The following is a 27,086-nucleotide window of genomic DNA, read 5'->3' on the forward strand; positions in this document are numbered from 1 at the left end:
TTGCTTTGCTACCTTCTGCCTGCCATGAACTGTTTCTCATCTGCAATGCCTGTCTACCAAGCCACCCTGCCTTGGAGCCAGCCAATTATGGACTGAACCCTCTATAAACTGTGAACTAAAATAAACCTTTTTCCCTTTAACCTCAAGTATCAGACATTTTGTCTCAGCAATGGGAGTAAAAATAACTAAGACAAGGGAGCAGGGAGGGAAGGGAGAGATCAAGTTTCCAGAGCAGGAAAGGGAAAGATGAGCCACAAAGCCATGGAGGTATTTGACTCCAGGTTAAGCAAGATGCCTGTGTGGATAAGACCTGGGACAGAAAGAAGAAGAAAGTCATAGGGAAATAACAGGGTAATAATATCTGCATCACCTTGCCATAGTGCCGACCCATGCCAAATGTCTTCCACATATTGCTTCACTGAGCCCTCACAAGGAGGAAGCACAGGAAGGAAGGGGACCTCTGAGGGCTTCCTTAGGACAGCAGAAAGTCAAGTTCACCACTCAAGGTGTGGAAAAGGGAGGACTGTGGGGCCAGAGTGTTTGGATCCTGCTGTTATAGCGGCTGCAAGGACAGGCCTGGCGGCCTTGTTGGATGACACCAAGGGTCCCGATGCTTGAATATGTGTGAACTGATCCAGGTCAGCCTGGTTTTTCCCAGATGCTTGCTTGACAAGATGTGGCCATTCATTATTAAGTAGGTGTAAAAATACAGATTATTCACCTGGGTTAAAAAGGCTAGACAAGTGAGGGGCTTGGCAGAGATACCACACAACACATGACATAATCCTGCCTCATGATGGAGCCGTGGAGCCAGGCACTGTAGTGTGTCCCAGCAAGTCTCGAAGGCAACCATTACCTAAAAGTATCCTGAGGCCGGGAGGAGAATTAGGTAGGATATTTGCCTACACCAAAGATGCTGGCAGGCTCTGCTAGTTTCCTTCCATCCTTTCCCTCAGGCCGCAGTCCAGCAAAGGAATGCACTTTGAGAACTGGTGCTTTGCTGCAACCCAGAGTCTCCGGGAAATGCCCAAAGAATCTTAAGGACTTCTCCACTCTTCTGCACTGTCTCCTTGCAGGACAAATCACACACCTAGCAGAATGTATTTTGAGGCTTAAAACAGTGGCATCCTGGGCATTCCACTGAGCCAATCCACAATCCAGACAAGAGAGGGTCTGCAAGGTAGGCAAGAAGCAGAGACAGACAACTCTTAGGTCTAAGTGATGTCCATTCTAGTGCCCATTTCCCATCAAATCAGGGTTCCAGCAGAGGAGCCTTCAGCCAAGAGCTTCCAGGCTGACTTGCAAGACCTGAAGCCTGGCTCTCTGAGCCCCTTTAATAATACAGAAGGCCCCATGAATAATAGAGCAGCAACTGCTTCAGGGCAAAGCTAACCAATACCCAGCCCTTGCCCCCAAGCTGGCCCAGGGCCTAATCGCAGGACCCTAGGGCTTCCCACAGATTAACTCAGGCCCCTGCCAGTGGGGCTTGGGCATGCAAGTACTTTGCAGTACAGCCAAGCCATGGCTGGGTGTTCAGAAAACATTGATTTCCCTGCAGTCACCACTTGGATGGTTTTCTTCTTCCCTCCACAGCATCAGCACTGCCAGTGGCAATCCTAGGGCCCAGTGGTGGAAAGTGGAAAGGGGACCCAAATCAGCAAGGGCAGTACCTCTATCACAGAGTATAGGAGGCAGACCAGGCCTCCCCAAGATAACAGGCAGGTGTACAAAAAATACATAAACTGAAGATCTGAGTTGAGCCAACTGTATCACAGTGAGCAAATATAATGAGTGAAACTGTGTCCTCCAAAAAGATGTACATGAATCCTTGCTCCGGTTCCTATGAATGTGACCGTTTTTGGAAGGAATCAAGGTAAAGATCAAAGAATGAGGTCATCCTGGATTCTGAATGAGACCTAAGCTCAACAACTTGGGTTCTCATAAGAGAATGGAGGGTAAAAGACAAGGAGACTGAGGCAGAGACAAGAGCAAAGCTCTTCCAAACCAAAGAACACCACCAGCCACCAGAAGCTGGAAAAGACAAGGAAAGATTCTTCCCTAGAACCTTTAAGATGGCCATGCTGATGTCCTGATTTCAGACTTATGGTCTCCAGAACAGGGAGAGATCATTTTCTGTTGTGTTTAGCCACCAAATTCGTGGTGATTTGTTACAGGAGACCTAGGAAACTGCAAGTAACTTAATTCTCCAGGGTTCCATAAAATGGGGATGACTGCATTTGACATTCCTTCTTCATAAAGTGATTGAGAGAATTAGCAATAATACATGTTAAATGCTTTGTGAGTTAAAAGGGAGCCTTAAAGAGGCCAGAAATTATTATTATTATAGTAATACTGCTATTAATATGATTGTTTAGTGACTTCTCTGAGAGCTTTCAAAGTGGTCACAGCCAAGACTAAGAGAAGGAAAGTGCCAGGGTCAGCCCAAACTCATCTGAGTCTGAGTTAATATTTTACCAAGTTGATTAAATCTAAAAATTATATAAGAAGTAATTATCATTTTGCTTTAAAAAATGAAATATTCCAATCTATTTTAATCATGTCTGTTCTGTGCATGCAGAGTATTAAGGGAACCCGGTTTGAAATGTACAAATGATCCTTAGGGTATTTCCAGAGGGCTTCTACGCTGGGCTAAAGTCCTTTGGCACCTCTTGCATTGCAAAATGGTGACATGGGATTCAGAATCCAAGCTTCCTCTCTTCCTGATTTGTTCTTTACCTCTCCAATTCTTGCTCTGATTTTTAGACAGATAGTTCTAGTCTTATTGTCAAGAAAAAAAGAAAGAAATCTTGTCATGACCAAAAACTTTTGAGATTATTGTTCAATGCCAAGCCAGATTCCTTCACATGTATGCCATGGAAAGCATACTGGCTATTCCAGACCAAGTCTTGAGAGGTGTTCCCAGTTTGTTCAGTGAGAGAAATACCACCTGGATTGACAGGAATCGGTGAAACAGGTACCTGCCAAGACATCCTCCCCACAAAAGTAAATGAAAAAGCAAGGGATGGGTCTTGATATATGGCAAGGCTCTGAGATGGCTAACTTATTTTTTAAACCTATGATTCCATTCAGGAGAGCTGTCATCTTGTCTTCTAGAAGGAGAGGCAGAGTACTGTAGGGTGTGTTTCTGGGTTGGGTCAGGGAAAGAGCAGGGTCATTGGAAACAGTAGACCTGAATGATGATAATGCCAAACATCATAATGCTAATCCCCAGATTTACCATTTACCAGCCATGTGATTAAGGTCTAATTGTTTAATTTAGCCATGCCTCAAATCCTTCATTTGTAAAAATGGTTATAATGATGCTTCCCTGTGGGACTGTTCCAAAAATGAGACAGCTCCTTGTACACATTAGGTACTTAATATGTACCTCTCCCTTTTCCTGTCCTACTGGAAATGTAGTAGATATTGAGCCCTTCTAATGGGGAGTCTCAGCAGCATCAATTCTGATATCAAGAATGGATTGTCTAGTGGAGAAGAGCTGTTTGAAGGTGTAGCAGAGATCCTAAAAGGGGGAAGGAAATATGCTAAGAAAGTAACAAACACCTTATTTATCCTTCTGTTCCTGGAGATAGAAACCTCATACTTCTGGTTTATGACTTTCCTGACTGCCACTGCATGCTGAACTCTCTCTTCACCAAGGTCCAAATTCTTTCTTCCAGAAAATACCCAACCCATTCCCAAAGACCCCAGCCAACAAGCAGACCCTGGCAATTTGGATAGCTCATGGCAGATGGCACCATGTGGACTAATCAAGAGTCAGACAAGAAAATATTACCCTCTCTTCCATTTGCCAGGAACTGGGATTGTTTGGATTTTAATCATAGCCACAGCTAAAAGCCAATGCACAGCCCCTCCAGCCAGAAGATAAATTTTCCACTCTCAACATTCAATGCTTTCAACATAAAAGAAAAAAAAAAACTTCTACAGGGCAACTGCCCTTAGAGGGGGACTTTCTTATTCTTCAATATAATTTTTTCTTATTTAACAATATGACAGAAATAAAATACTCTATGGACATGATGGCATTCATGTGCTGACTCACACTGGAAGGAATGTCTTCATTTTTCCACAAGTTACATCTAGCTCACCGGTGTATGGATCCCAGGTAAAGATGAATGCAGAATCCCATGATCCTCTGGGAGAAATCTGACATTTTCTTTAAATATACATCCATAGAACAACTGTTTCTAAATCTCTACGAAACAGTTCACCAGGGTAGCACACCATTGATTTCACATCCAACGATTTCTTAAAAGAAACACTGAACTTTTTCTCAATAACTCAGCTACCAACAGATCCCAGAGATATCCCCTGAAGGGACACTGCCCCTGGCCTCCCTTGATGAAGGGGCAGCATCCCAGGAGAAGGAGATAAAAGCCAAGAAAGAGAGGTCCTTGGGGCCACCAATTGGTTCAAGAATAACTTAGGAAAGAACCAGCCATGCAATTTTGGAATGTCACTGTTAGAATAGATTCCTGCCTTGGGGAAAGATTAAAAATAGCTGGGAGTCAGTTGAACATAGTGGTCAATGTTTTCAATTTATGTAGTATCATTTAAGGATGTCCTTAAAGAAGATACTTAACTTTGATAAACATTTCAGTGTCTTTCAGGGTGAAGTGATAGTAATAATTCCTACCTTACAGAATTGTCATGAGGATTAAATTAAATAACACACATAATTTAACAGATTACCTGGAACACTGCCTGGCACAGAGGAAGAGCTCAGAAATCAGTGTGAGTAATAATTACAATGGTCATATTACTTTACTTCTAACATCTTTTCCACTTACAAAGATGTGGATGAATACAACACAGAAAGTGTAACAGTATGACATTTAGATTCCTGTACCACAGTCTATTTTTGGTATTTTATAAACCTTTTTCCCAACTTGTGTAGGAGTTTTTATTGGTGTCTACCTGGATCTCAGCCATAAGTGACTAAGAACTCTGATGGCAATGCCTGTTGTACTCATACCAGAGTAGAACCCTGGTGGGAGGGGCACAATCATAAGAATGGAAATCAACCCACAGCAGTATTATCCTAAAATCCCAACACTTTGAAAGAGACGCGCTTTGTCCATTCTATCCCTGGAGTGGCTTTTTGATGCATCCTATGGGCACTAGGTCCATGTGGAGAAGGACAGTACACGAAGTTGTCATGGGGTGATAGCTTTTGGGACCCTGGAATAAATATTCTCGTTCCTACCAGCTGGTCCAAACACAAAAGATCATGACTAAGGTCTTTCCAGGTGAAGTGAGCATACGTTGCAAGGCCAATAGCCTAGGCAGAGGTCCAAGGTCGTTGTTTCTTGATAAAGAAAACAATAAAGTAAGCTGCATTTGGTGAATCTGAATCAGAGCCACCAAATAAAAAGGAACACATGTGCAGCATCTCTGAAAGCCCGACTCCTTCACTTCATCCATGCCTCAATTCCTTTTCAATTTATTCCTTGATTTATTTCCTCAACATAATATGCTGTCCTTCATGCACAGAGATGACCAAATGACTCATACATCAACATGAGTTATTTTTTCCAGCAGTGGTCACGAATTCTATTCATCTAGGCAACATTTGTTTGCACAAAATGGCTGGCCAGGGTAGGGATGCATTCATTAGCCTTGGAATACAGCAAGGCTAAGCAGTTCCCATGAAGATTAAATCAATGTATCTCACCTCCCACCAGCTCCCAGAATGCCTACACTCAAGCCAAAATAGCTGACTGGAGGTCATCAGTGCTGAAAAAGACACAATCTAAAGCCCTCAGGCCTGGATTCAAGCACTGGCTCCACTAGTCCCTACCAATGCAATCATGGCTGAGTTTTGAATGCCTTTCTGGGGCTCGTTGTTCTCACCCATAAAATGCAGAGTATCTCCCATTACTCTTATGGTGATAAATCTAATGAGAGCATATCTCATAATCTATAAAGTTATATAGCATGGATATCACTTATAAATTGATGTATAGTCTTTACTATAAATATTAATACTGTTATATCTAATTACCTGCAAATCACAAAACTGAGCCCTGACAAGAGATGAGATTCTGTCTTCTGACATACAGTGTGCACAGAAAGAGCATCAGAAATCAAAGTACCCCCTCACTGAACATGGTACACTTGAGGTCATCCAACCCAAGCAGTCTCTCAGTGTGCATCCAGCCTTCAGGCAGCTTCAAGGCTCACCAGTTTTTGCCACCCAACCATTAACACCACTTTATCACCTGCTCAGCTGTCAAATCCAAACTTACAATTCCCGAAGACTCAGCGTCTGGAAGAGCTGCCACGAGAGCGTTGTGAGTCGGTTACTTGATAGGTTTCTGCAAGATTAACAAAAAAAAAAGGAGAGGTAAAGGACAGATCAAGCATCAATATTATTCTCCATAGTGAGCCTGGTCATTTCACTGAAACCTAGCTTTGTTGCTCTTCCCATTATTTTTTTTATTTATCATCTTTTGGTAGTTGAGGCCACAGATCAGGTTTTGAGAGAAGTCAAGTCTTTTTAGGGCACAGTCTTAAAAATCAAGGAAGCAATAAAATCCTCTTGGTTATTCCCTCATGATCTTGAACAAAAGTTCAAGGAGCCTTCTGAAGCTATCCCTCTCTAGCAGGACCGAGATAGCTGAGGGTACCTTAACATCTAAATATCCTTAACACTACATTGGGAAAAACTACAGTTCAACTACAACTCCTTCTAGCTAACCTTCCCTAGAAAATATGCACATTCATGAGATCAAGACATCAGCTTTTTATTCACATGTCTGTTTTCCTCCTAATGGCTATTTAATTGTTCTCATTAGGATGTACAGGGGAAAGGAGCAGCCGTCAGTCTCCCAAATACAAGAAGAAGCACACCCACGGTTATTACTTTGCCAGCCTCAACAAACAACTTTTGATGGGATGACAGCCCTTAAAGGCAGCAGTTAGTCATTGGCAGAAGTGACACCGAGGAAAAATGTTCTCATCTGTTGATGGGAATGGACATGGGTAGTAGCCTGACATTGTTTAGGTAAAAATCTTTCCACACACATCAGTGTGCATGTGCTTGTGTCTATTAAACAGGTAGGTAATAAATGCAAACACAGACTCTTGTTTATGCTCATGCATCTGCTTACACATGCACCTATATTTAGATGCCTTCTAGAGAAGATATTATTTGAGTGGAATCATAGGCTATGCTGAGGAGTGATGGGGCAGACCATGGAGGAGGAAGATAAGTTACAAGTGAGTAAGCAAGAAGAAAAGTACAAGGTGTGTACTACGTGAGTAACTGGTGTGGGAGGAAGTGACTTCAGATAGATGCTGAGGAAAGTGCCTTCTGAGAAGGTAATATGATACCTGAGACAAACTGGAGAACAAGCTGAGTGTCAGGGAGAAGCTTGGGCAGTGGAGGCAGTGAATGCAAAGGCCCAGGTGGAATCCAAGTCAAAAGGGGACTAGACAGGAGGGAGGACAGGCCAGTGCTTTGGGCTAAGTGGGAGAGGGATTTGTGCTGCACTCAGGGACTTGTGCTCCTGAAAGAAGACTGGGTTTTATTTTAAAGAGTGATGGGAAGGCATCGGGGGATTTTTAATGGGGAAGTGACATGATCTAATTACCATATTTTTAATTGAAAGGATAGCCAGAAGGTGGCAGGACAATTAGGTGGCTGCTACAGTGTTTCAAAGGGAAGGGTGGATGGATTAAAGATAAGTGTTGGAAATGAAGCTATCAGAACTGGATGAGATCTGGGAGAGGAGGGTAAGGAAATTAAGGCATCAAGTGAGTGGTAAAGCCACCTAATGAGATAATGAAGACTCCCAAAAGATCACACAGAAGTCATGAAGGAAACCAGTCTGTTGACTACACAGGACTGAAGTTCACCTAGAGAGAGTGTATACTCAGCTCATAACAAGAACAGATATTCGAATATAAGAGCAACCTATGGGGCTCCCTTGAGGGTATGTGAGGCTATGTGAGGGTATCCCCTTCACATACTCAACCTTCCCAGTCTGTCCATAGCAAGTTGGTTGGGTCCTACATTAGCGTGAACTGGTTAGGTTCTGGCTAGCCTATGATGACTCCAAGCACTCACCCACTTCTCCTCTGCAAGGCCAAACACCCTGGTGTGATAGATGCGCTCATTAAAGCTACAAACCTAAGCCACCCATCATGCTCTGCTTCCCACAAACCCTGGTGACCACATTCCTGTAAACTTCCTCACAATTCTCATTCCTGCAAAGTTCTGCTAATCCCCACTCATCAGAGAGAAAGGGTGATAGAAGCATTTACTGATGACCCATGAAGGACATCATTGGACAAGCTGTCTCCTACTTTAAGGGATTACACAGAGGGCCCAGCACACACCTCTCAGTCACTGCCCCTCCCTAGCTACTAGACTGGCAGCCCAGAACTTAAGGTCAAGGACAACAAACCACTCTCTGAATCTCTGTTGCCAGCAGCCTTTATGATGTGTAGAACAATGTGAGAGTTGAATCATCCAGGTAGCAATTATTTCCTCTATTATTTGATTTGCCAGTTATGTATAGCTGCATTATTGGACAAGCCCCAGATTTCCATATCTACAAAGGAATCCCAACAGAACTTGGGAAAGACAGCTTACCTCTGCCTTTAGTTCCCTTGAACAAAATCCCCTGGTCTAAAGATTTCCATATCTACAAAGGAACAGAACTTGGGAAAGACAGCTTACCTCTGCCTTTAGTTCCCTTGAACAAAATCCCCTGGTCTAAAGCTGAACAGCAGCATCCTATAGGGACTCCACAGCCCAAAACCCCAGGTGTAAGGGGTCCTGGGGCATAGCCCCTGGTAAGGCAAAAGCAATGGGAGGGGGTTGACAGGAGATGTCCAGGTGACACATATGAGGGAGGAGCAGCAGGGGGCCCCAGGCAGAGCCGGCTGCCAGCAATGTCCTCTCCCAAAGGTCATGCTTTGCTACATTAGGCAGAAATGTCAAGAGAAAATTGGATTCTGAAAGAAAGAAAATAACAAGCATTCTGGGCAAATAAAGAATAAGAAATAGCATCATCTCCTCCTTATTACAAGTTAAAGGAGGTGGAGGTAGGATACCTGGTAAAAGGGAGATGCTTTCCCCAGGGTGGCTTCATCTCCTACCCATCTCATCCTCCTTCCTCCCACCAAGCTCCACCTGAAGGAGAAAGGTTCCACAGATTCATTCAGCTCTTAGAATCCAAATGGAGTGGCCACTACTGTGCTCCGTCCTCTGCGCGCACATGCACACACACACACACACACACACACACACACACACACACACACTCTACTACTACTACTACTACTACTGAAAGAATTTAGGGAGGATTACAGTGTGTGCAACCTGTGCAACTGTACACAGTGCCTTGCCAGAGAAACAGAACAGCAACACCCAGCACCAGGAAGAAACTTGTACAGAAAGGACAAGAAGTAAGGCAAATATGCACCCCACAAAACTAGCAGGGTACACCTCTGGCCATTCTGCCCTTTTACACATTTACATATTTTCATGATGCAGGATAAATGGGGAAGCTGAGTCACAGGGCTTTAATAGACCCATTTGGAATTCACTGGCCCAATTTTCCTTCCTGCTGGTGCCTCACCTGCCTTCAGCTGTCACAGGTTATTGATGAACTGGTTACCTTGCTCATCAGACAAGCATTTAATTAAGAGGCATCCTGCCTCTGCATCCCATGGCAGCCTCCTGACCATTATCACCCATCTCTGACTTTAGCTTGGGTCACTAGCAAGTGACCACTGAATTAATTTGGTGAGCAAGATTTTATGAGATGATACATCAAACTCTCTCCCAAAATCAAGCTCCATGACATCGCCCCTCCATCTCTCATCTGAGACTCCCAAACAAAGCCATTAATTTTGTCCTGAACAAATGGCTCTCTCACAGCCAGACTCAGGGGTCCAGAGGTAATAAACGATGATGATGTGGCTATGGGATGCTCTGGGAACAAGGAGCCAGACATGCATATGGCCAAACTCCAGGCCTTAAGGAGTGATGAGGTTGCGACAGCACATCCTGCTTAATCCTGCTGTGAAAAGGGATCATCAGGCAACCTCCTTCAGACTGGGAGAAAGAAAGCTCTGTAGGGAGAACAGCCCCTTGATCTTCCTAAGGGACCACCTGACTACAGGTGGAGCACAGAGCACTATGATCAGCAAGATGTCACCCTTTATCCCAGAAGCCTATTGCCCTAAGGCAGGGTCAGTGAGATGTGCTCAGTTACCAAGAGAAACAATCCAGATGAGCTCTCCTCTTGCCCTAAACATATTATACCTTCTGGGGGATAAGAGATGAGGAGCCCCATCCACACAATGATCTGGAAGAGGCAAGGCTTTGTGGAGTTCCCAGGTTAAGAGTGGATCCAAAGGTGGAAGCACTTTCTTTATTGGCAGAGGCAGAACCTGTGGACAGGAATGTCTGAGGATACAAGTATGTAAGTTGTTGGGGGCAAGTGCCCAGCGCACCTGTCTGGTAGACCATCCATGTACTGCTCAGCCAGCATCCTACCTGTTCACATCAGCACTACTGGCCCTTTTAGCTGTCTCCACCCCCACTTCTGGATGCTCATATCACCTCTGCCTCTCCTTGGCCCCTGTGCTTGGGTTTTTCTTCTGTTGTCACTGTTTACAATGTGTCCTCCTCCAAAATTGATATGTTGAAATCCTAACCTCTGGTACCTTAGAATGTTACTGCCCTTGGAGATAGGGCACCACCTCTGCCTCTCCTTGGCCCCTGTGCTTGGGTTTTTCTTCTGTTGTCACTGTTTACAATGTCTCCTCCTAAATTGATATGTTGAAATCCTAACCTCTGGTACCTTAGAATGTTACTGCCCTTGGAGATAGGGCTTTTAAGGAGGTGATTAAGATCAAATGAGATCATTAGGATGGGCCATAGTACAATTTGACCACTGTCCTTTTCAGAAGAGGAAGTTTGGGCACAGAGGGAAGACCAGGGAGACACAGGAAGAAACAGCCATGTACAGGCCAAGAAGAGAAGCCTCAAAAGAACCAAACCTACCGACACCTTAACCTTGAACTTCTAATCTCCAGAACTGTGAAGAAATGAATATCTATTGTTGAACCCACTCAGTCTGTGGCAGTTATGGCAGCCAGACCAAATGAATATATCTATTCTCAGCCCTTCCTTTGCCCCGAGCCCTGACAGCCAGGCAGACTGCCCTACTGTGACCCCTGAAAGACAGCAGGCCATGGTTTCCTTTCATTCCCTTTCTGTCTGTGCATGGTAGCTCCAGTGAACAAGGCTTCCACTCAAGTTCCAGCTGCTAAGATCCAACCTGAACCTGTCTCCTGTGCAGCCCCTGAGTATGCTCCAGTCTCCTCTTGCAAAGGATCATCAAAGGAGAAAGCAGAGAACTAGGAATGTTCTAGGCTTCACCCAAAGATGAATGCTACTGTACCAGCTTCTCCTGGAGGGTTATCTGCAGCTGCTGAAGGCCACTGCTCCTCCTTCTCCTGTGACTGTCAGCTGTGGAAACCCCGCTCCCCTTCCCCTAGGCTCCCAGGCTGGCTGGAGCCATCACAATGCAAATCTCACTTCTTTTCTGCACAAAGGCAGCATTTTGTAAGGTGCACATCCCCCTTCCTTACAATCTAACTCTTCAGCTATTTGCCTGCATGATTCTTTTTTTCCCTCCATTAAAGAGATACCTTTTTTGGTCTTTGTCTTATTGGAAACAAGCCCCAAGACTCAAACTGTCAATGCTGAAAAGAATGCACACAGAACCTGGGCAAAAGATCTTGACAACACAAGTTTTTACTCCTGCAGGAGGGCACACACATACCCAGCAATGAAGTGGCAGACATTCAGGACAAAGGAGGGTTGCCCCCTTTATCCCTAAGGAAGTAGAAACACTTGACCATTTTTCCATTAGCCAGGTTGAAGGTTAGCAATCTTTTCTGATTGGCTAGTTTAAAAGGTGCAAAGGAGTGGGTGGGGGAAATCTGAAGGGTTTTTGAGGGGAAGGAAGAGCAGTAGGGTACAGAAAGTCCTTGGCTGTCCATAAGCTATCTTTGGTTTGTAACTGTTTTCCCCACATTTCTCCTTAGCGTGCTCAGAAGGGGATGCCAAAAGTGGACTAGAGTCCAAAATGGAGACACTCTCTTGTTTATATTTTTTATTGAAAGACCTTGTTTCTTATAGTCTTAATCCATCCTGGCTGCTATGCCAAAATATCATAGACTAACTGACTTACGAATAAAAGAAATTTATTTCTCACCCTTCTGTGGGTTCTTGAAAAGTCCAAATTTCAGGGGATGCAGATTCAGTGTCTAATGAAGGCAGCTTCCTCGGAGACAGGTGTCTTTTTCCCTAACCTCCCAGAGTAACAAAGATAAAGGGTATCTCTTGGGCTTCTTTTGTAAGGGCATTAATTCCTTGTTTGTGGCAGTCCCACCCTCATGACCCAATCTCTTCCCAAAAGTCCCATCTCCTAGTGTCATCATCTTGAGGGTGAAGATTTCAAGATGTGAATTTTGAGGCACACAATCTTTCAGACCATAGTAATCTTGGAGATCCAGCCCCTCTCCTGCCTTGCTATATTGTGGTGCTGGTGAAATTCCTAAAAAGCAGAAGGAAAGGTCCCTGCTGTGACACTAACCTTGTAGTTTGTTACAAAGGAGTGAAGCACAAGGGAAGACCGTGCCATCTTATCACAACAGCCTGCTGCCAACCCCCTAAAATCCGGTACTGAGACAAGGAAGCAGGTGCTGCCTCCCAACCTCCCCCTTTTGAAAGCCAAGAAACATTTTTCTACATCATTGATATATTTGCTTTTCCCTCAATTAAATTGCTGTAAAATGGGGTGGGGGTTAAAGTCATTTGAACCACTTTTATTCAGCTAAATTGCACTGGATGGCTCATTTAATGAACTTTAATGAAGCCAAAATGCTTTCTCTAATCAAATCTCAAGTGACGTGACTGGTGTCATAACCTTAGATGAGGAGACTGGAGGCAGTCTTCTCCAAAAGGCCCTGTGCTGGGCCATGCCAGGCTTTCCCAAGGTGTATTTCTGGGAATCCACTCCTGCAGCTTGCTCACAGGTGAAAAATATCACAGGGTTGAAAAATGTTGTGCTAAGAAAAATTAACCAGGCTTATCCACTGCAGAACTTCTTAGAGACTTAACTAAGAGAAAGATCATTGCATTTCTCGAATTTAATGGATCACAGAACCTTCCCTATGGAGCACCTAGCAAAAACATTACCTTGCCTAACATACAAAAGGAAAGAGTGGCCCAGCCCAGGGGTCAGCAAGCTCAAGGCCAGTGGTTTAATTTTGTAGTTTTATTAGAATATAGCCAAGCCCAGTCATCTACATGATAGTCTATGGCCATGTTCCAGGACAATTAGGTCATCCCAAAGATATCCACATCCTAATCTCCAGAATCTGTGGATATGTTAATTTTCAAAAAGGGACTCTGCAGAGCCCACTGAGGGTATGAGCCATGACAAGGGAAAATTATCCTAAAGTATCTAGTGGTCCCAATAGCCACAAGCCCTCAACAGTGGAAGAGGAAGTTGGAGAGAGATGTGACTAGCAAAGACAGGACACAGAGATGCAAAGTTGCTGGTCTTGAAGATGGAGGAGGGGGCTGCAAGCCAAGGAACAAATACAGGCTCCAGAAGCAGGAAGAAGCAGGGAAATGGGCTCCCATGAGAGCATCCAGAACAGAACACGGCCTGTTATTGATGAGCAAGTTAGAACAATCCAATCCAATACAATACAGATGTGCCACACTCTGTGCCAGATTTGAGCCCATTTATTACAGCCAGCAGCTGAGAGGGGCTTGTGCCCAGAAAGTTTCCTCAGCAATGGGAAGCTGTTTGATTTCTCCTTTTAAATCATGCTTTCAGTTGGGGAATGCTCAGGGGAGAGCAAGCAGAATCTTACAGAAGCAGAACCATGCCAGGTTAGTGGGGTGGGGGAACACAAAGAAGTTTCACACACTAGGTGAGCTAAAAAAATCCTGCAACTGCAGTAAGTTTACTGTCAAACAGGATGTGGTAGTTTTGGGTGCTTTGTCTAAGCACAAGCACTTTGTCCAAACACAAGTATAAAATGGCATTGAGGCACAAGATGGAGTCAGGTTGGCTCTCACAGGTCCTGCTGACACCTTGATCACGGCCCATGAGACAATGTTGGGCTTCTAAACCTCAGAGATGAAATGACTTTTCATTGTGTTAACATCACAAAGTGTGTGTTAATCTGTTACACAGCCATGAGAAAGTAACACAGATCCCTTACACATTACAAGAGCAAAGCTGAATGATCATGACAGAAGTTAAATGAGCACAAAGCCCACTGTACTCATTTACTAAGTGACCTTTCTCAGAAAAAAATGAGGCAGCAATCCCTAGTCTAGACTAGCACTTTTCAACAGAAGTAGAATATAAAGCCATGTATACATTTGAAATTTTCTATTATTTTCATTTTTAAAAGTGTAAAGAAGTAAAATTAATTAGAGTAATACATTTTACTTAACTCACTATGTCTAAACTGTTAATTCAACATATAATCATTATAAAAATCCATCGAGATATTTCACATTCCTTTTTTACTTTTATTTTTGTTTTTGTAGCAAGTCTTTGAGGCTAAAGATTTATACAATCTGAAGAGAAACCAGAGTATTGTAGCAAGTCTTTGAAATCCATGTGTATTTTACACGCACGGCACATCTCAATGTGGACTGATCATATTTTCAGCACTCAGTATCTAAGAGTGGCCAAAAGCTACCATCTTGGAAAATATGGCTCTGAACCATCTGTTAAATCCAGGCATGGACTGAGGTTTGTGATTTGGGTCCAGGGAACTGACTTCCCTGAAAGCTTGGCCACATAATCAAGTCCAACCTCCACCACGGAATTCAGGTCCCTGCCTGAGATAACTCAACATCCTGTTTCTCTACAGTCAGTACCATTCTTCTTCCTCTCCTTCATCCCACCCCATACCTAACCCTAAGGACCTCACGTGAGCAGGATGGTCCTGCTCTGCTGGCCACCCTGTCTTTACACTGTCTTTACACAGTTCACCTTCTACTCTCTCCATGCTCCATGCCTTGTCCCAGCTACACCTTGCAGGCACACGTCACTGGCCCTCTCCCAGGATGTCTCATGCCTCCCACACCAAAATCTTCTCTCCCTCCTCTTTCTTCCTCTTCCTTTCTCCTGTTCCTTGGCCATAGCCCATATCCCAGACTGCTGGCTCTGAAAGTCAGCTCTGTGTGTGCCAGCCTCTCCCACCATACTGGTTTTCCTAAAGGCAAAGAACCACCTCTCTTCAATGTGTATAGCAGTTATAGCTCCTGGAACTCAGAAGGTGCTCAATAAGCCCTCAGCAAGGTCAGGCGAAGTCCCACAAAACTCAGTGAAACTAGCCTGAGGTTCTGAGGACAATGAAAGGAAGTGCTTCTTCCTACTCAGCAACCACAGCACAAGAATGAAGGTCGGTGGGGACACAGCAGAGGAGAAACTAAGCAACAGCGCTAACCCCAGACCCTGCAGGGTGTGGCATCTGCCTGTCCCAACACCCTCACTTTCAAAGACCACCGCCATGTCCTGAATTCACACAGCCCTGGGCAGCAGGCAAATTCTCCCAGAGGTGCTAAGGAGAGTGCACCCCCACCCCACCACACACACACACACACACACACACACACACACACACACACATTTAAACACTTCATGCACACACACACCACACTGTGCTATGCACAAACATACATTCTCACACAGATTTGTATTCTCACACAGATTCGTACTCTCACACAGACCCACGTGCCGCCACCAGTTCTCATATTCCAGCTCCACCAGAATGGTGGAGAGAATTCTTGCACTGCCTCCTCCCCCATCCTGCCTCTAGCACCCACTTGGTCCATCCAGTTAGCATGGTAGATGACAGTGCCTAGCCCACTGGGATTCGATCCCACTGCAGCCTGCAGCCTGGTGTTGCCTCCATAGGGCCTGTATGTCCTGGGGCACCCCAACCATAATACAAAGGACTGGTGGGCAGGACCAGGCCTGAGGCTATGTGCCACAGTGATCCCAGAGCTGGCCGCTTTGACCAGCATCAGCAGCACCACGTCTCTGGGAAGAGGGGCTCCCAGAACCACACAGGCCCAGCCTGAAGAGAGGGAGTCTCCCTAACCCTGGAGCCAGGACACAAGAGTTCTAGGATCTGACTGCAGACAGGAAACTGTGGGTCCCAGAGGTCATATAAACTTCCGAGATAATCCAACTGGAAGTAGTGCTTCCATATCCTTACAGCAGGGCAGCTGAGGAGATGTCCCCTCCAGGCCATGCCAGGCTACAAGGTGAATCTGGTCCTGTGTGGGGCTGGAAGATAAGGCTGTGGCCCCTGGCATCACAAGATTTGGGTGGCAGTCCCTCCATGCCCTGTGACCTGCACAGGCTGCTTCACCATGCTGGACCTCAGTGTGCTCATCTGTAAGCTGGGGATAAGAAACAGGCACATCCCTCTGAGTAATGAGGATTCAATGGGACACAACAAATGGGATGTGAGGAGCAGTGGGTCCAGCACCTGAGATGAAGAAGCACTGGACAAATGCATCCTGTCATTGTCACTCCATGTCCTCTGCTTTTATCAACCCATCTGTAGTGACCACTAAGGCCACATGGGCTCAAGCAAGGAATAAGTGCTGGGGCCAAGGACTGACCGTCCGACTCCACACTTCACTCAATGCAACAAAGCATCAGCTCAGAGAACCTACAGAAACCCATGACTTGGGACAACAGGGAGCACCTACTCCCAGGGGTGTGTGCACTGGGGGTCCCTGCCTGCCACAGCCTGCCCCTCACTCTTTGAGCAGGGCCTAGAGACCCTGAATCCCTCACCCTGTACTCAGCATCCATCCCAGTTCCAGGCCACAAAAGAAACCTTCAAGTCCTCCTGGTTCTTTCCACTGTCTGCTTAACATCAAACCTTGAATGTTATTGAGTTTATTCTCAGGGATTTTGCTTCTTAACAGTTTCTTTTCAAGCAAATTAACCAATAGCTAACTGCCTTCAAAGCATGTAGGCCCTCTGGAGTCTAGGGAGGCGCTGCTGGGCAGGTGCTCCCAGCTTTGCCACCCACATGGAGCACAGACCAGTGGGTGAGCAGCCGACTGTGCCAGCCAGAGAAGCCCACATGTAAGCAATGATGTGTGGATGTGGCCGAGGCAAAGTGCTCATTTTTTACTCAGTAGCTGTCTTGACAAGAGAAAAACAAACACGCAGCAAGCAGAGAATCTGCGGGGGGGAATCAAGAACTCCCACAGTTACTGACTGAAAGCAAAGCCAAGGCTGTGGAAGGGAGGAGGGACTTGGCTGGTAAGGCTGCCCAGGAGGGAACTGTCAGCGCCAGGGACCCTAGGATCACACTGAGCAGGTGCAAGCAGTGTGTTCCTGTTAATTACCTTTCCATACAGTCGTGCACCTGCCTACGCTCTATTATCTACCCTTTGCATTAAGGGAAAACTTATGACTGCCTTTAAAACTATAAAACCAGGAGCAGAAAGCAGCTTGGAGCCTCTTCCTAAGGAAACTGGAGTGGGCCACTGTGCATCCAATCCCTCCCTCAAGACAGAGGTTGCAGGGAGCTTGGGTTAGCACAGGCTTTGGACACATCTGGGGAGAGGTCCTCCAACCCTGCATCAGGGTCACCAGGAGGCTGGTGAAAACCGGGTCACCCAGCTCTATCCACCTCCTGGAGTTTCTGATTCAGTGTCAGGAGGAGAATTTGCATTTCTAAGCATCTCCCAGAGTGATATGGATATTGCTGGTTTGGGAACTGCACTTAAGAGAGCCACTGATCTAGTGAAATTTTATTTTCCAGATGAGTTGACTTTGGCTCCAATCAAATCCCTCAGTCCTGAAAAGTAGGACGACATAGCATAGGAGAAAATGAAAGGGTCATGTGTCCAGATGGAAGGATGCACCTGTCAGCTGAACAGCATCCCTGCACAGGTTTCAGGGCACAAATGGCATTATTATAACTAAAAAGGGGACTTAGCAACCCCCTTCTGAAATGTGGTGGAGGACTCCCAATAGGGAGGGGCTGCTAGGCAGTCTGAGGAAGAGTAGTCACTGTCACCACACTGGAAAGTGATTACCAAGGAGCTAATAAAGATCTTGCTGCCCAAAGCGACTTTGGCATTTTCAGGATGAATCTGCATTCCCCTGCCACCTGCCCCATGCAAGTCAGAACTCCCACCAGCAGATAGGCTTTGGGGAACACCAGGCCTGGTGAGACTAGAAGAGGAAGGGGAGCTATAAACCAGAGAAAGAGAGAGACCTGGCATTAGGCCCCAGTAAAGGAAAGGGAAGGACCAAAGTCCATGCATCTGAACCCATGAATGGAACCCAAAATTGGAACCAGAAGCCAGGCAGGGGAGACATTACCTCAGCCATGGAAGGAAGAGAGGGTGCCGTCAGGTAGGCAAGGGAAGAGACAGGCCACAGAAGGAAGTAGGAAGAGCCTGGGCCACTGAGGGAGCCACCCTTCTAAAGAGGTCCCCTAGCTCAGCAGCTGAGGTATAGTCCCAGGAGTTTGGAGGAGAAGCAGTGCCAGGGCAAAAGGTACAGTGACATTAGGCAGACAGAGATAGATTTTCTGGCAGTTGCCTGAAGGCATTTAGTGCCTTTGACCCAGAACAGTGCTGTTCTCCTGCCTTCTCACTCCCAGGCCAGACCCTGGGATTTGAAGAGTTGTGGTTGGGCCCTGTCTGCTTCCTTTCTGAAAGCCAGGAGGCCATGTGACCGCCATTGGTGACTGGGACCTTCTCTTCGACTTAGGTCGACCAGGAGAGTCTGTCATGGGACCATGTGAGGAATGCAGCAACGATTCATTTTCAGGACCCAGAAAATAGGCAGCTGTCATGCCAGGGGGAAGCTGATGGTAAGAATGAAGTAAAAGAATACACAGGATGCCCCACACAGTGCCAGTCATAGGAAAGGTGCTCAATGGAAATGGACTGTTACTAGTAAGGATTCACAAAGAGAAAAGCCAATGAGATAACACCTCCAAAGCCAACTGTGAACGAAGGGAGATCCAGCCAGAAGAGGGGGAGGAATACAAGGGGAGTCCACGCTCAAGTTCCCAAATCCTTGGAAGAAACAGGCATGTGGAGGGAATCATCACCACAGGAACAACAAAACAAGAAAACTCACACCAGACAACGCACTCAGCAGACGCTGCTAAATGGTTTCCAATTAATTAACTGATTACATGATAGAACAGAAGGGGATTCGAAAGAGCGCTATTGACCTTTAAGAATAATTAATATCATCAGGATAGCAAACTCATCCAAGGAAAATAATGAGGAACATTTTAATATTACATTCAAAAGCTCTGGATGGGGAGGCAGATGGGCCTTATTGAAGCAAAGCCCCAGCCTCCTCCTCCATCTCTGGCTTCCTGTCTCCTTTCTCCCAGCACCCACCAACGCCCACCCAGCTGCTCTCTCCTCATCCTGAGACTTCCGGGAAGACCAGAGAGACCTGAGGACCTCCCACTCTGCACACAACAGCTGCCACCTTGGCCAGCACCGTGGTCACTCTGTAGCCCCCCATATCCAGGCATGGAGCTGGCCCAGAACAGGGACCAGTGGCTTTGCTCTTTTGCAAAAAGAAAAATCAGCAAAAGAGTGAGAGATATCCCACATTGTTCAATGGGGTAAGCAGCCCTTAAGAACTACACCAAGCCCCTTTTAGTTGGGTATCTGGAAGCCTCCCTTTCTACCTAGTGCCTTTGCCAGGGTCAACAGCTGAAGAAGACACTGCCCATGTCTGGGGTACATGCCTCGCCACAGGCTCTCATTTCACAGCCCGGATGGACTGTATTATATTGCATCTGATGGTCATTAGTCCATAACATCTCAACAGTAAAGGACTCATCCTTCCTAGTCTTCATCTATCCCTAGCATATTTTAGTCATGGTGGTATTACCTGAAATGAGCCCTGTATCCTAGACAGCCTTGTTTGGCAGGCTGGCTCTTCCCAGAAATTCTCAATCCTCTCATGGCTCCCTGATCTCTCTCTTCCTGGCCACTTCCTCCACAAGGCTGGTTCCCCAACACACACGCCTAACCCTTCGTTAGCACTTGTCACACTGTCAAATAACTCATCTCTCAACTGTGTAGCTTCCTATTAGACAAAGGGCATCCCAAGAGTAAATATGTGGCTCTTTACTCTTTGAATACCCGATGTCTCATAACCTACATGGTATAGAGTAGGTGCTCAGTAAATGTTGGTTGAGTAAGCATACATGCATAAAGCATAAATGCAAGTAATGTAGCAAAAAAGAGACCTTTACTCTTCTCCAGATGAGTCCAAGGATACAAGATTAATTCATGCAATTAAGTACTAGTGATGGGTAACCAAATATCCTGCCTTATCCAGTTCATCTCTATTGTTCTGGAATCCCATCAAGTTAGTTTTCCTTTCACTTTCAAAAGTGTTTTATATGATCACTCCATTTGTGGTGTGTTACTGTGTGCCAATCCTCCCTGCTGTTGTATTGCAGCGGGGAACAAAGGAGAAAAGCAAATTCTCAAAACAAAATGAAGTTCAGTATCATCCTGGTTTCTCTATATGGAAAGGCAGTCTCCACTCATTCGTTCAGCACATCCTAACGTGGTGCCTACTCCATGCTGGGAAATGCCAGACACTGAGTGCATGGGTGAACAGGACATGACTCTCCATAGCAATATGTTCTTCCACACGAATCTGGGAGAGGCATGTTGTCATCCAAAACAGAATTACTTTGGGCTCAAAATTTGAATCTTCCCATGCCTACCTGCAGCCCTCATGGAAGCTGGCCCAGGACAGGTGCCCTCTGATCCTTAGAGTGGGAAGATCATGGGGTGTTGTTTGCAAGAAAGGGCAGCTGCAGATAGAAGAGATCCTTGAAGACAATCCTCAGAACCCAATGACTCCAAGGAAACCTAGCCCCACCCCACTCTCATCCTTATCCCAGGGTCCTGTCTGTCTGTACCAGAACTTCTCTCACCCTAACTTATTCCCCACTGCTGCACAGCTCAAGATCTGACAGTATCGCCCTTCTAAAGCCCATGTGGCTTTGTGTCCACAGCATTCTCCCAGAGAACACTCCCTCTGCTCTTGGTTTCAGAAGTGTTGGTCCCCTTTCTCACCTTCCCTGACTGCCAGGAGCAGTCATGCCCTCCTTGCTTCAGAGCTACAGCCTGGGAAGGAGCCTGCTGCCCTCTCCACCCACCCTGCCCATCTCTGTCTCACTTCCAGTGTCACCTGAAAATATCTCTGTTCTCCTTTTAATTACACTTTTCTGTTACTGCCCTCGTGAGTCAGGGCTTTAATTTATTCACCAAACAATGCCATTACACCACTTCTTTCTATAATTTATACCATGCATATGCAGTTGGCTTCTGTTGTCCAATTGTACAAAATATTTGGGAAATGCAGCATTCATTCCTATTCCCCATGGCCTCTGTCCTGCAGAGACCTGGCAGTATCCATGGCTACTTTAAGGAAGGCCCAGGATAAGCACTCTCATAGCACGTGGAATATGTGGAATACAGAGCCAACCCCTAACCCTTTCAGTCCCTTTCCCCACCTTCCCCCATGCTGAGAAATGAATGTAAAGTGAGTGTGGGGGGTATTTTTCTACAGAGACAAAGCACATTGAGTTGAGACTTAGAGAAATGAGAGGAAGAAATACAGAAAAAAAGAGCATATGAATACAAAGGTCGGCTCTTTTAGGGATGACCACCAACCCCAGAATTTGTAAACTATATGATTCTGCTTATTACAGTTCTTTCCACAAAGCACACAAAGTTTGCACCTTGATCACAATTACTACTAAATTAAAGCATGTAGATAAATTTTCCAGAATGGCTTGATTTTCACAAGTCTTACAATGAGGGCACTAAACTCAACTAATTCTCTCTTACACCAACACTACTAGGGCTGACCTTCACTTAATTTAAAACCTTGAGCTTTGTACATAAGTGCAAACAATTAATTAACTCGCTAATCATTTTCCCTGCTATGGGGACTATTCCATAGTTATTAGCAATAATCATGTGAGTAAACTGAAAAAAATTGTGATACAGAAATAATTTTCTGATAAATTGAAATAATGAGCAATGTTTATTGAGTGCTTGTTAGGAGCTAATTACTATATGCTTTAAAGATATTAGTCCATTGAATCTTCTCAACATTTTATGGTCCTTCTTATTATGATGATTTGTTCTCATTTGACAAATGAAGAATCCATGCCTTAGAGGTTAGGTAGCTAGTTCAAGATCAAGAAGCTGGTGATGTTAAAATAGGGCCTGACTACATTGTGTCTAATTGCACAATCCACACCGTAAGCATTCCACTGTAATGTGCACGTGTGTGTGTACGTTCGATTGCAGTGTGTTTGTGTGTGTGTCTGTGTGTGTGATTGCTCATGTTCACCAGTCATAACTTGTCTTGATCTCTACTCGGGGGCTCTGTTTTGTACCATGCATGTAAAAAAACTGCTATAAATGAGGAAAGCACATTGTGATGAAGGGACAAACCCATGAGTGCTATTACTTAGCCAGCTCTGCTATGTTATTCCCAGTTTGGCCCCCTCTGCCTCCTTTGAGGAAATACATTACAAATCCATTTGTTCTAGGTCCCATGCAATAGAAACAGAATAGCCATGACCACAGAAGGGCTGTTCCAGAAGAAAGAACCCAACACAGCTCACAGCCCTTCAGAATCCCACAACCCTGGACAATTGCCCAGTTCAGGGCAACCAGAACCATAAATCACAGCCCTGCTGTGCTCTAGATTGAGCCTGAGGATGGGAAAAGTATACACTCCCCTGCTTCCATCCAGGTCTGCTTATCACCAGGTGGATGGCAAGCAGCAGCAGACCACCTGGTTTAATTACACCACATATGCTCAGCTTGTTGCACATGCCATGGTGGTAGCATTTACTTGAGAACACAGGTTAGCCTTCAGCAGCTGTGATGAGGCTAGAAAGGAGAATGGAGAAGGCCAGTGCCTGGAAACCTCTCTCAGAGAAGCTCATTAACAGCTCACTGCAACCAGCAGGGAAGGGAGGCCCAGGGCTCTGACCATGGTGCTGAATCCCAGGTTGACTTGGGAGGTAGGTCATGAAGGCTTAAGAATTGAGTAAGCAAAAATAGTGAGGGTAAGCAATCAGCTTTCCTGCCAAAAATAAACATTTTTTCAGTATTCCTTCGAGAATGTTGGGCTCTTGATCATGCTTAGGCGAACAGGCTTTGCATCAATACAACAGAAATAAGATGAGTTCTGGAGCAGACATTGATGGATATAAATCTATATTTTTACTAGCTGTGTGACCTTGGGCAAGTAACCCTTCTGAGCCCCAGAGTCCTCAAATGTAAAACAAGAAGAATTCCAGTTATTCAAACAGGATTACTGTTGGAAAAGTTCCTAGTACAGAGATTAATGTGATAAATATTTCTCTCTTTTTTTCTTGGCTTTGTTCCCCGCTTACTTGTGAGTGTGTGTGTGTGTGTGTGTGTGTGTGTGTGTGTGTGTGTTTGCATGTGTGCACATTCCTTTTCTCCCTCTCCCTTTATAGCACTGAAAAGCACTGCAAATATTCCTTCAAGGACAAATTTAAGACCCATGTCCTTTCTGAATCCTTCCCCAACATCCCCAGAATATAAGAATCTCTCTGCCTGGTACAATCAGCTCCAACCAACAAATGACAACACAATGACATCACTAGCCTAAGAAAGCTAATTTTATCTTCTCTACTGGACTGAATAACCCAGCCCCACCTGGGCCAAGACCTGCCTTAGTACTTCCATTCTTTCCCTACCCCGAGTCACAGTGCTGCCACAAGGGGACATGTCCAAAGCAACTGACACCTGTATTTACCCAAGCCCATCACTGTACCATCCCTATAATCACCTCATGTAGATTATGAACCACACAATCATTTCATGTTTTCAAACTGCTTTCCACTTAGTTTCTGGCAATGGTCCAACTACCGTAATAGCATTGGTAAACCCAAGGTTGTTATGTGCTTTCTGTGTCACAGGAAAGGACACTAAAAAGAAAGAGTAAGGTGGAAAATGACCTATGATTAAGTCTTGAAGCAGCATCAAAACTCTGAAGTCCAGAAAACAAGTGAGTGTCCCTGATGGTGGTGGCAATCATTTAAGAAACAATCCAGTGCAGCAGAAATCACATACAATTTAAGAGTCTGAGACTTGGGTCCCAGTTTGCACCCTATTCCTCCTAGTTATGTGGCCTTGTGAAATTCACTCCCTCCATCTCTTCACCAATAAAATAGGGATGATAGTAATTACTACTTCATCTTTATACTGCATATAAAATGAGACAGCACTTTTGAGAAGTGGTTTGTGAAGTACTATAGCCTTGCTGATTACAACAGCATACTGCTCAGGGAACCGGTCATTGATCACAAGAAGAAGTATGTTAGAGACTCTCAGATCAACACACCACACTGTCACCACTCCATTCCCATTCTTTGTTCCCACACAGAGCTCCAAATAGATGCATGTTTTCATTGCATGGTTGCCTTGAGAGACCTAAGAGGTGTCTCATATGTTCGAGGCACATCAACTACAGTATGAGTCCAGAAAATTGGAAATAAACTCCTAAACTTTTGGTGCAGAGAATGATCTAGAGCTATAGAAAAGAAAGGTACTTGCTATGTGCCAGGACTTCAAATGCATTATCTTGTCCAGGTCACTAAACAAGCCTAAGAGGAAGATGGATTTATTTTAACTCAGAGACTGAAATGACTTCACCAAGGTCTCATAGTTGCTTAGATGTCTGGCTGGGAATAGAGTCCAGCTCTAATCAACTCAAACAGAAGTGTTCTCAGACACAGCATCATTCCATTTCTCACTACTTTACCAATATAAAGGAGAGGGGGACAGCACAGCATAAGAATATCCTAGCAAAACCCCCTACTCATGGGACATTTGCTAATGAAATAATCAATTAATAGGTGCTGCTCATGAACTCCAAAAAGACCAGTGAGGGCTTTCCAGACTAATTGGTCACAGCAAGCTAGGGTTTCCCCTAGATTGCTAAGGAACAAGCAAAGCCAGGACCAATGAAGAAGACAAGGGGGATGCCTAATAAAGACAATGGGAGAAGACAGAAAGAGTAGGAAAATAGAAAGCTGCTGGGACTCGGGACACAGGAATGCAATTATTAATATTCTAAATGGAGTTCTGACTGCTTAAGCTTTATTTAAGAACATGCCTGACTGTATAATTACAAGGGCTTAATTTGTTTTCTTTTCCTCACAATAAACAAGGAGCACAAGGTTGCTCTTAGCAAACACCACTCTTCCTGGTGTCAAAAGAGGCTCCCGAGGCTGCAGAAGGATGGTGAGCATGTGGAGGTGAGCACCTGGAGGGGCGGGCTATCTGCTTTGGCACAGCTGAGCTCACCAGATGCAAGTGAGAACAAGAGGATGATGGTGCACATTCACTCTGGGAGGAAGACCCTGGGGTGGGTGGGGGTGAGACCACCCCCTGTGGCACCTCATGGGACAGGTACTGCTGGTCTGCAAGGTTCTGGCAGTGTGCCAACAGGTTCAGTGAGCATTGTGGAGGCTGTTCCATCCTGAAAGACAGATGCATACTTCCCACGGCCCTGTAGCTTTGGCCAACCCCCTGGATGCTTCTGGCCCTTGGTTCTACCCAACTGACCTTGAGCCAGATACTTGAGAAAGAATGGGCACTAAATAAGGCATCTCAGGGCTGGAGTAAATCTTCCAAGCAGAAGGAATAGCACAGACAAAAGCCCTGAGGGTGAGGTGGCTTGGCATGTGGGGGTTTGGGGACACAGTGTGGTCAAAGCAGAGAGAGTAAGCACCACAGAAGGTGTATGAAAGACACTAGGATTGCTCCTATACCCATACTGTGCTGTCCCAGCTAGGACTCTGTGGGGGCCATACACTGGCCTGGTAGACAGAGACAGGGTCTTGGATTATATCCTACAACCATCATAGCCACATTTAAGAGGATGAAGCTATGAGGCTTAAAAAGCCTCCTTGCAGGTTCCATGGGAAACTGATACAGAATGGAGTGGAGCAAGGCAGCTCCAGGGAGACCCTGAGGAGGCTGTGACCCTTAGCACACTTGTATGGGAGACATACTGGGTCCCAAGTACAGAAGCACCAAAAGCTTTCTGGAGGGGGCACACAGGCAACCAGGAGATGCATGTGGCAGCAAATGAGGAATGGGTGGTGGTGTCCTATAGCCCAGAATCCCCTCTTGTTGCAATGTGAACAGCCCTGCTGTCTCAGCTCAGTGGGGAGAGGTCCAGGTCACAGGACCCAAGTGGGAGGCTGCATTCTTGGAAGGAAAGACTGTAGCCCTTTTGTACCGTTGATGTTGCAGCCAGAGGGCAGAATGTGGGGAGTCATACTGTCAGGATTAGTGTGTCCCACTGACCCGAAGCCTCATAAACACATGGTACCTCCAGACATAACGCACACAGCCCCTCTATTTTGAATGTTCCTCATCAATCCCTCAGCAAGCCTCTTTCAGCTGCTGGTTCTCTCCAACACTATTAGATTTGGGGGTGTCTGTCTTCCCCTTGAAAGCTATTGCTGCTGTATCCCTCCCCTTCTGCAAAGATGTGTCATAGGTCTTTGTTAACTATTTCCACGAAGCCAAATCTTTGTCACACTGTGCAGTAACTGTCTACTCCATCCTGCTCTCCCATACCAAACTCTCCTGTTCAAAACCAACACCTAAATTTAAGCCACCCTTACACCTTTACCTGGGGCAAAGAAGGACCTCAGAGGAAGTTCCTAGAGGGAATTAATGCTTTCATGTCTCAGAAAACCACCTATGACCACAGGGGCCATATGAGCCACTTTGTAGGATTCTAACGCATAAAAACATCAATATTTAAATGTTAGGGAAACTTGTACCAGGGGAAGAGGCTGACATCATTTGCATCAGCAACATTCTTTACAAAATCTTTATAACTTGATCTTCAAGCTGAGAAGCAGTGCTTTTTTTTTTTTTTTTTTTTTTTTTTTCC

The 27,086-nt window shown here is 45.3% G+C and overlaps 1 protein-coding gene across 5 annotated transcripts in view; it reads right to left on the reverse strand.

Annotated features, from left to right (window-relative positions):
* Ntrk3 (neurotrophic receptor tyrosine kinase 3) overlaps positions 1-27,086 on the reverse strand; it is a 356,741-nt gene that overhangs the window by 248,895 nt on the left and 80,760 nt on the right. For all 5 annotated transcript variants that reach the window (XM_010621033.2, XM_010621034.3, XM_033761083.1 and 2 more), the window contains exon 4: positions 6,270-6,338. In XM_010621033.2, coding sequence (XP_010619335.1) covers positions 6,270-6,338 — 69 coding nt within the window. The remainder of the gene's footprint in view (positions 1-6,269; positions 6,339-27,086) is intronic.

The sequence above is a fragment of the Fukomys damarensis genome, unplaced genomic scaffold (genome assembly GCF_012274545.1).
Source record: "Fukomys damarensis isolate Sample0158 unplaced genomic scaffold, DMR_v1.0_HiC HiC_scaffold_7, whole genome shotgun sequence".
Taxonomy (NCBI): domain Eukaryota; kingdom Metazoa; phylum Chordata; class Mammalia; order Rodentia; family Bathyergidae; genus Fukomys; species Fukomys damarensis.